General features: G+C 36.9%; 1 protein-coding gene across 2 annotated transcripts; it reads right to left on the reverse strand.

Moving 5' to 3' along the window:
- Positions 1 to 43: 43 nt before the first annotated feature.
- Positions 44 to 10,330, reverse strand: LOC114466573 (protein SSUH2 homolog). Of its 2 annotated transcripts, XM_028452112.1 has the most exons (13): positions 10,184 to 10,330; positions 9,992 to 10,059; positions 7,597 to 7,698; positions 6,746 to 6,821; positions 6,448 to 6,577; positions 6,240 to 6,300; positions 3,804 to 3,925; positions 3,665 to 3,727; positions 3,474 to 3,556; positions 3,223 to 3,315; positions 995 to 1,100; positions 649 to 756; positions 44 to 538 (listed from the first exon to the last, which is right to left on the reverse strand). In XM_028452112.1, exons 1-13 carry the CDS (start codon positions 10,204 to 10,206, stop codon positions 398 to 400), a joined length of 1,176 nt encoding a protein of 391 aa, XP_028307913.1. In that variant the 5' UTR covers positions 10,207 to 10,330; the 3' UTR covers positions 44 to 397. The 2 variants fall into 2 exon arrangements, with proteins under 2 accessions (XP_028307913.1, XP_028307914.1); XM_028452113.1 differs by lacking the exons at positions 9,992 to 10,059; positions 10,184 to 10,330 and adding an exon at positions 7,907 to 8,159.

The following is a 10,330-nucleotide window of genomic DNA, read 5'->3' on the forward strand; positions in this document are numbered from 1 at the left end:
GTGATAGATCGTCTCCAAAGCAGTAACTGAATTAACAAAGTGATAACTTTCAAACATTTTTTATTAAACACATTAGATGTGTATCAGCCTTAAAGAACTTGAAAAATGATCAAATTCACTTTAGCGTGTTTTTTTTCAGTCTTTAGTGAAAACATTATGCCTCAATATTTGGGTTTGATAAAACTGCTTAAACATACAATTAGATTAAATACACACAGATACAATAAGCATTATTGCAAAAATAGAATTTTATATCATGATGAAGTTTTTATGAATGATTAAAGATTACCAAGGCAACATTTAGGTAAACATTGAGTAGATTGTATACTGTATTATAATGTGATCCCTTGTTTTCAGTAGCATGCAAGGTTAATACGGTCTTACACGACTCTTGCATTTACATTACCGAACAACAACAAGTAGCGGGATAGTTTTCTGCATCGACTTTAAACTCATTTCCATAAACAAAGTAGACGTTTGATTTTCCTTTCCACAAGTAAGTGACCTTGGTGACGGGGATCAGCTCAATTGTTTGACGCTGCAGACAACAACAACAACGAAAGAAAAAAAATAACAGAGAAGCTGAATTAGATTTTTAAAACACCTTTAATCGTGAAGACATTTTTTATTATCCTAAAGTTTACACACCTGTTGTAGAATGCGTGATGTCTGGGAAAACCTGCCCTGGTGTTCACTGACCAAACGCTGTGAGGCCTGCACCACAGAAGGATCAGGGAAGCCCATCAGTGGGTATACCTGCAACAGATGACCCCAAATATCTTAATTGTTAGTTGTTGTCAGTCTGCAAGATTTGTTTTACTTAAACTGGGTAACATGCATTTTCATGGTCACCTCCTGTGTAGCTCAGAGCTCAGCAATGTAAAACACAAAACTAAAAGTAAATAAAAACATTAACTAAAACTAGAGTTTACCCTGGGATTACTAAAATAATTCTGATTGATTTTAATGAAAAATACCAGGATAAACTTTTTACCAAGTACTGAGAGTCCCTGTACAGCTCTTTGCCAGACACTTTGCTCAGGTTGGCCACCTGAAGTCCACTCAACTGTTCCACAACGTAGTCATCAGAGTTGTTGGCCCTGTAAATAACATAAAAATAAATGCATTTAGCTTTAATAAAATACAGTACACACCAATGTTTCACCAACTTAACCAGTGTTGAGCAACTGTTGGTATTTTAAACATTAGTTTTTACTGTATTTGTCCTTGTTGTCTTCTATGTTCATAGTGGTTTCTTTTTTATTTTGTCAATGAGACATTTTGGTAAACTCTGGTTCATTTGGAGAATTGTTTTATAAATGTCAAAAATCACAACCAATTGATCAAAAAAATACTTTAGCTGCTCCACATCCGCAACAAGAAGCTGGAGAGCTTTTACAGGTTATAGAATCAATACTGGAATACCGTATCCCAGTATAGTTCTGTGGCTGCACAGCAAAAAACAAGAAGTCTCTCCAGCACATCATCGAAGAGAGGAACTCCAGCTCTCGGACGTAGCAATGAGTGGTGTGTACTTTATAAGCTACAGAAAGCTGGTTTCATTTCCATTTATGTTGCAATGAAAAGTTATGACCCTGCTGTCCTGTGACCACAGAAAGTTCCTTAGCATCTGCATTTATTCACAAGAGTAGACTCACTTAACAGTGAAATTACATGTAAAACAATAATAATAATAATAATAATCCCCGCAACCCTGAAATAGGACAAAGCGGGTCTGAAAATAGATGGATGTATAATAATAATAATAATAATAGGGATAGTTTTATTACACTATACAATACTGAAGGTGCTATAAGGAGTTACTCAAGAGTCAAATAATTCAGCAACTCACTAATGAAGGTAGAGGGGTATTCCATAAAGGAGGGTTAACAAACTCTGAGTGAATTCATAAACTCTGGGTCAACATACCCCACGATGGGAAACTCTGGGTATCGGACTTCTATTACAGCTGGTAAGAAGTGGGTTAATCAACCCTGAGTATGTAAACCTTGGGTTACTTACGTGCACGCGCTCGATAAAAAGCCATCATCAATGGATAGACGGTTAAATGAACTACCATGGTAACCACCCGGAAGAGAGAGATTTATTCACCCTGATGGATGAAATAATCCGGCATTTGAGGAACATGAGCCGGTTCTATAGGTGCGTTCACACTGAACACCACTTCAGTGACTACAGTGGCTTAAATCACCCGTGATTAGTCGCGTTTTTTGGTCGCTTCATCACTTTATCGCTTCAGTGACAAGACGAATAAAATGTGTCTGAAGAGACGTGGCAGCAGCATGAATGGCTGCATAGAGAGCCCTCCCGTTACACTGGCTATAAAGACAGTGACTGCAGCTTCATATCGCATCATTTACATTGATTTTTAATGTAATATTGTCACCAGAGCCATCTCAAAGTCCAAAAAATATGTCATAATTCTTTACATTCTCCACAGGTTTGTATCCAGGGAACTTTACTACAGACGTCAGTAGGCGTTTTAATGCAGATCAACCTCTCATGTGACTTTCCCTAAATGCTCTGCATCCACAATGTTATTTGCACAAAAAAAACATTAAAAAAAAAAAAGTAAAGTAACACAACATTAGTAATGATCTAAACACGTCTGTGGTGTGTGATGTTACTAATGTGTTTCAGAGAAGAGTGTCAAGTGTTCAGAAATGGTGTTTTGGTGGGCGGAGCCAGGTAGAAACCCAGAGTTTCTTTGATAAAACCTGCCAGCGACCAGGTTTAGTTCACAGACCATTCGCGTTTAGGAATGGGATACTCAGCTTCTCTAATTTGAGCCTGAACATACTCAGAGTTTGAACATAACCCCTCAGGAAGATCAATAATCAGCAATAATTGACAATTGATTCAATAATCGTTATTAATCGAAAATCTGTTTGTAATCTAACAAGAATTCAATAAACGGAATCAAATTGAACTGGGAAGTTGGGCTGATTAATCATCCCTACTTAAAAAGCTATTCCACACTGTTTTAGTATATATAGATAATTTCATATTTTATTTTAACTTATTCTTATACTCTACTTTTTTTCTAATTTGAAAATTTTCTTGATTTTTTTTCCCCTTGAAATAGTCAATTTAGCATCTGCTCCACCAAAATATAGTTTTAAATTGTGTGATGACAATAAAGATCTTATGGTTTTATTCCTGTAAGTTCTTTATAAGTTAACCATTTGGGTAAAATATTACCAATTTATTGTAAGGTTGATGTAGACCAAAAGTTGTTGTTTTCCCCGACATACGTCACACTGCCTTGATCCTTGCCCATTGCAATGATTGCAGCTGTAAAACAAAGCAAAACTATTAATATCTACCCAAACCAACATACAAACATCAGCACTATCATGTATTCACAGTGCTGTAATTTGAATTATTTAGAATGCTTCTTTATTAATAGTTTAATCAGTGACTGTTGTGTTTAAAAAACAATCACAGCATACTTTTCCCTTCCTCTGCCACTGCAGTGGTGGCATCGGTCATCTCCATGACGGAAACCAGATCCATTGCATACCCAGCAGACTTTCTGTTTAGGAGGTAAACATTTTTTTTTTTAAATAATCTGATTAGGTTTGCATGGTGTCCCACTTAGGGTCCTCTGCTCACTGAGGCCTGTTGGGAAAAAAACACTTACATTACCAGCACCTGCACAGTCGTTACAAGGTTTCCGACCCATCCCCACGCAGCCATGGCAGGGCTGGAAAAACAAATGTTATACTATCAAATTTATTTTCCATTTTCAGAACCAATTACCACTGGTCCCCGTTTTATACCTTCACAGACGACGTGTAGGGAACCTTGATTGTGTCTTTGGCATTCAGAAAGAAGTTGGGGATTTGGACACTAATATCCCAGGGCCCTGGTGGTGGCTGAGCAAATGCATCCACTGGCTGGCCTAAATCCAGGAAGTTAAAAACCATCAGACAGAGTCAATTCGAAGCTGTTACTCACAATAATCTTTTATTAGATAAAAATCAGGGTTCTCGCCAGCACTGTTTAACATAGGGGACTCCCTCGTTGCAATTTTACCAACCTTTCTGAAACTGTGAGCAACTTCATAGGTACTGTAAAGTCTGAAAGTCTACCAGTTAGAAAAGCACTTCCTAAATACCAAATGTTCACAGTTCCACTTTATGTAAATTAGATAAGGAGGGCTAGCGGTAACTTAAAAAGTTAGGAAATGTTTATCCTAATTTATGCAATAAATACATTTTCATTACATTGCATAGAAAAATATCACCATCCTATTTTACTAGCTACAAACAAACAACTATTAACTAATAGTATAACATGTAACATTTGTAAAACAGAAAAATTGTGCCACATTTTACAAAAATCCACCTTGCATTTTTTTTAAATTTTTCTCATATTATAACATACCACAACCCATACACCCAATCTGCAACACTTAAAAACATTTGTCACAATGTTTCAGTGAAAATAAACATTTAAAGATGGTTACATTAATAATAAAACTTTATCACTTGCAGCAGCATTTAACCCTACTAAGTAGCACTAACTACATCTGTCATATGTATTTATCTTTGTGAGTTTGAATCCTGGAAAGAAAATCAGATTTTAGACAAAGCTTATTGGTCCATGCGGGCACCGTGTTGGTGACCCCTGCCCAACGGAGTGATGTTACACCCTATGGTGCATTTTCAGCAGCGTGTGTTAGTTCATTCGTTTTTTTTCCTTTTTTAATCGGTACCATCGTAATAAGTGTTGCACACAATTTATTTAATACAGGCGATCTGCTTGGATGCTCCCGTCTTTACCTGAGGACCCCTCAAACCCCTACAGCTACTTAGCTGCCCCCGATGCTGCCTGTGAGCCTCCTCCGCTTTGTAACCCATAATCACCGTCCAATATAAACACTGTGCTTGATAATCTAAAAGAAAAAAATCAACTAAATCCAACATTACAAAAATATATATTATGAAATATAATATAAATGTGTAAGTGCGAGTAGCTCGCCACTGTCATTGGCTCTGGCATGCATCGTAGCAGAGCTGTGCAGTGATTGGCTCTGGGTACACACATGACTCCAGTGGCTGTGCTTCGCTCGCGGTAGACAATTTAAAAAAATTATTCATTAACTGTAGCATTACAGTACAAACAAATGCGACGTCACACAGCTTTGAACCAAGCTGTAGCTATGTAGCAAATATGAGCTCTGTCTGTCCTTGAACACCAGAGATATTCGAGGCACAGACAGACAGACACACAGACAGACAGAGATTCCTTGATTCATTTATCTATCTATAGATAAATGAGGTGTTATCTATAGATAGATAACACCTCATTTAAATTTGAAAAACGCATTTTGCAATCAGTCTTTTGAATGAAATGTTATTTCTTGTCTATAAACATTCATCAGAGGAGGACTTGTCACCTATATCAAGCTTAGGTAACCAACTACATTCATCATTACCTTCACCAAGTCAACAAATAACTTTTGACTTTAAAGTAAGGCTGGAACAAAGATTAAATAACAACAACAACAAAAAAACTAATTTAGCTTTACTTCACTAAATTTGGCCCTCAGAGAGTTATAAATTTCAAAATGTTGCGCGCCACATGATCCCCTATGCTTTAAAGAATTCCTGGTTAGAACCCTGAAAATGATAGTGCATGACTCTTAGATCAATCTATAAAACATAATTTACTCCAAGAAGAAAGGAAAAAAGTTGAAATTGGCACTTGAAAGTTGGTTTTCATCTCCATCATGAACACTGCTGACATTTTTACACATTGCATTGTGGGATCTGGAGTCCCGTAAACGGATGCATGAAAGTGGTTTTCCTTCTTGTGTTTCTTCACCAGACAAGGAGGACAGTGATTCACTTGACGCCATTTTTGTTCTAGTTTGTATTGCCCGTGATATCAGGATGAAGTGAAAAAAAATAAATAAATACATCACTTCTCTGCTTCTGTCTCCGTCACTCCACATCCCACAATGCAATGCGCAAACGGCGTGTTTACAGTAGAGATTAAAACAAATTTGCAAGCGGCATTTTCAAGCTTTTACAACTTTTTTCCCAGCAAGAGATTTTGGATTTATTGAAGAATAAGGGCCTATACCATGGATTTATCTGATGCATAATGATCATGGGTTGCAGCTTTATTTAAACCTTAGACTTGAGCATTATAAAAACATAAATGTATGTTTGTCGAAACAAAAGCCGTAAAGAAAAACACTGATTTACCAACGTAGGGCTCGTGATTCCACTCTGTCGATCTAGATTCAGTAAATGTTTCCAGCCGGTACTAAAAGAAAAATATAGATTCAATGGTTGAAAAACACATGTATAAATCATTGTCAAGGTATGAGTCTGAGCAGGTAACCGACTAATGTTATTTAGTCAAGAATTCTGTTTAAACAATCATACGTGCCAATAGTCAGCTTCCTCTTACCCTGTAAGTATTGAAGGCCTCCATGTTAGTGATTACACCATCTTTTGCTGGTGCAGAACTGTAGCAACATTTACTGGAGGCGTATAGGATCAACGCCTCACGAGCAGTTTCTTCAGTTATCGATGGGATACTGGCAGAAGTAAAAGGATGTTATTCAGTTGATTTTGCAATCCTTTTAAAAGGAAGAGAAATTCATGATTGAGTTGCAATACTGAAACCACTTCTCAGGGCCACGTGATGAAAATCATTTTGCAATATTTTAAGCAATAATGCAAGGGGGAAAAGGTCAAACGCTTACTTCCAATCTGGCATTTGAGGTGCAGATTCAGGCTGAGGAACAGGGCCAGCAGGCATTGGAGGTGGCAGGAATCCACCTACAGGAAATAGTGAAAGGATACTTAACTTAGTTCACTAAAGTGAGGAATTTTAGACATCAAAATATATTAAGGTTTTAGCCTTCCATCTGAGAAAAAATACTTCCTGGTATTGTGGAAACCTGAGTGTAAGGGGAAGTGTAAACTTTAAAGCACCTATAGTATTAAATATGTGTGTTACTACAACACTATAATGTAATATGCCATCATTGTTGATTGTGGATGCCCACTGATCTGAAATCAGTGTATGAACTTCTTCTCGGTTAAGAAGGCCAAAAAATGTAAGCGCGATGGTACAAGAGTGTGTGCGCACCCATACAGTATATTCTTTTATATTCACTGGCATATATTTATTTGTTTGTTTGTCGTCTGTTAGCAGGATTACTTCAAAAGTCCTTAACAGGTTTTAACAACATTTTGACCAAGATTTTACACAATGGAAGATTATATTAAGTCTTTAATTTGAATGTATTGATTATTTAAGAGGGACAATGCACATAAATAAACAGTTGTGCTGTAAATGAGCCAGATTTAGCCAAAAGACGCTAGTTTTCATCCTCCTCATTGAGGAGGTGACAGAATATAATACAGTTGTTTGAGATTGTGTGTGGTGTTTCAATTTGAAAAGGAATAATATTTTTCTAAATGACAAAAATATGTTGAAAACCCCTGTTTTAGCCCATGTTATAGATGAGTGTGTCAACTCCAGACTAAAGGGATCCAAGTAGCCAGGTGTGGAACAGGACAACATGTGAGTACGTGTAGCAGCCTCTACCTCCACCTCCTGCCACAGTCCCTTCATAGCCAGGCATGCTGTCAAACATGCTCGCTGGAGGAGCGCTGGGGCCGTCCACCGCTGCGGGTGGGGCAAACATGGCTGGGGGAAAAAAAAAAACCAGAAGAACCAGTTCATTCAACTGTTGAATATGTGGGAAAAGTCGTGGCACAAGTTCACTTTTTAAAAGCCGAACAATAAACAATAAGTTGCGCTGATGTAAGACAGAGAGACTTTCTAAACAACTCTTAACTTCTCCCAAGCCTCTCAGGTGGATCGTTGGGTCGTCTTAGAAATATAAGTCCCTTACCTTGGGCTTCCGTGTTAACATCCATCTCCGACTTAGGTAAAGTTAGAAATATATTCACAGATATTCAGCTTTCCCGGACCAATAACTCATGAACGGAACATTGCTTTTACAAAACCGATATTTAGTTGCGATCACAGCAAGGTGGACCGCAAACTACAACCGGACTTTCCTCAATTTTCCTCAAAACGAGCCGCCCTCCGCGCTTGGGAATTTGTATTGGCCTCTACGCGGAGCCGACTGTGGCTGGAATGCGCAGGGACCGTCTGCAAATTGCAACAAAAATTGATACAAAAAATAAAAACCAATAACTTCATTTAGGAAAGTGGTAGTGTCATCAAACTTACAGCACACATAGTTGAACTCTTCTTGATCATACTACAACACTTGGTTTTAATAAATGTGCTTTCACAACATTTTTGTGATTTTTTTTTCATTAAATAAGTACTAATAACTGTACTATCACATGATGTAGTGTCATCAAACTCACAACACACATAGATTAACTCTTCATAATTATACTACAACACTTAGCTTTAATAAATGTGCTTTTATAACATTTTTATGATTTCTTCTCATTAAATGAGTACTAAAATATGCAATAACTGTACTATAACATGTTGTCGAGTCATCAAACTCACAACACACATAGATTAACTCTTCATAATTATACGACAACACTTAGTTTTAATAAATGTGCTTTTATAAAATTTTTGTGATTTTTTTTTTCATTAAATTAGTACTAAAATATGCATTAACTGTACTATAACACGTTGTCGAGTCATCAAACTCACAACACACATAGATTAACTCTTCATAATTATACTACAACACTTAGTTTTAATAAATGTGCTTTTATAAAATTTTTGTGATTTTTTTTCATTAAATTAGTACTAAAATATGCATTAACTGTACTATAACATGTTGTAGAGTCATCAAACTCACAACACACACAGATGAACTTTTCTTCACCAGGACACCACAGGAAAGAGGAAGAGAGCAATTTTTATTAAACATTCTAGTATGAAACACATATACTGTAGAGCTTCTTATATAGCTTCATCACACTTTATTAGTAACACAAGTAATACATAAAACAAACAAAATCTTGGAATCTAGAATAATCGAGATTTGTTAGATATTTATACAAAGAAACAAAACAGTTTAAACTATGAATTTTTTTTTTACAGCTGCACCCATTTTTTAACAAAGCTCAGCCAAGCCCAGTCAAAAATAAAAGTTATACAGTTATTGTATATTTTAGTACCTATTTAATGAAAAAAAATAACTAAAATGTTATAAAAGCACATTTATTAAAACTAAGTGTTGTAGTATAATCATGAAGAGTTAATCTATGTGTGCTGTGAGTTTGATGACACTACAACATGTTATAGTACAGTTATTGTATATTTTAGTACTTATTTAATGAAAATAAATCACAAAAATGTTATAAAAGCACATTTGTTGAAACTAAGTGTTGTAGTATAATCAAGAAGAGCTCAACTATGTGTGCTGTAAGTTTTATGACACAACCACTATCCTATATAAAATTATTGGTTTTTATTTTTTTTGTATCTTTTTCCGGTGTTGCAATTTGCAGACGGTCCCTGCGCATTCCAGCCACAGTCGGCTCCGCGTAGAGGCCAATACAAATTCCCAAGCGCGGAGGACGGCTTGTTTTGAGGAAAACTGAGGAAAGTCCGGTTGTAGTTTGCGGTCCACCTTGCTGTGATCGCAACTAAATATCGGTTTTGTAAAAGCAATGTTCCGTTCATGAGTTATTGGTCCGGGAAAGCTGAATATCTGTGAATATCTTTCTAACTTTACCTAAGTCCATCTCCGCGCGTTATTCACTGCGACTCCGTACTAGACTCAGACCAGGGTTAGACCCTGATACTATCGTGTAAACCCAAACTATTTACCCTGCAGGTCCTGGTTCTAATCTACAGAGTGCAGTGCAGGACGTGACCTGTGCGTCAGAAGTGACGTCACTCGGATTCTTCAGAAGAAGCCGAAAAACATTTCCACACTTTTCATACAGTCATAAATACATTTAAAATACACAAGGTAAACATATGCGTGGCTTACCAGGCACTCCTTCGGCTGTGGGCATATACCCAGGGTTTGATAGTCCGTAATTCGGCCCACCCTGAGAACTGAGAGTAACGGAAAACGAAAGTCAAACAAAAAAAGTGGAGAAAACAACACGAGCCACGTTGAAATAAAAAATAAAATAACCGTAAAAAACAAAAAAAAAAAAAAAACAAGCAGCACTTTTACCTCACAATACGATTATACTCCATCTTCAAACTCTCGACGGATGCGACACAAGAAGATTTTCAGTTATTGGTGATGACCTCAGTCACGCGCAGACAGTGTAGTTCACTAATCATTTACTGGTGAAGCCGTTCCCCCCACCGTGCTTCC

Source organism: Gouania willdenowi, chromosome 7 (genome assembly GCF_900634775.1).
Source record: "Gouania willdenowi chromosome 7, fGouWil2.1, whole genome shotgun sequence".
In the NCBI taxonomy this organism is placed as follows: Eukaryota; Metazoa; Chordata; class Actinopteri; order Blenniiformes; family Gobiesocidae; genus Gouania; species Gouania willdenowi.

Coding starts and splice junctions, on each gene's coding strand:
- LOC114466573 (XM_028452112.1), bottom strand. CDS start 10,206: ATGGAGTATAATCGTATTGTGAG. Junction 7,699..9,991: donor CACAGCCGAAGGAGTGCCTG/GTAAGCCACGCA, acceptor TTTTTCCCCCAG/CCATGTTTGCCCCACCCGCA. Junction 539..648: donor CATCACGCATTCTACAACAG/GTGTGTAAACTT, acceptor TGTTGTCTGCAG/CGTCAAACAATTGAGCTGAT.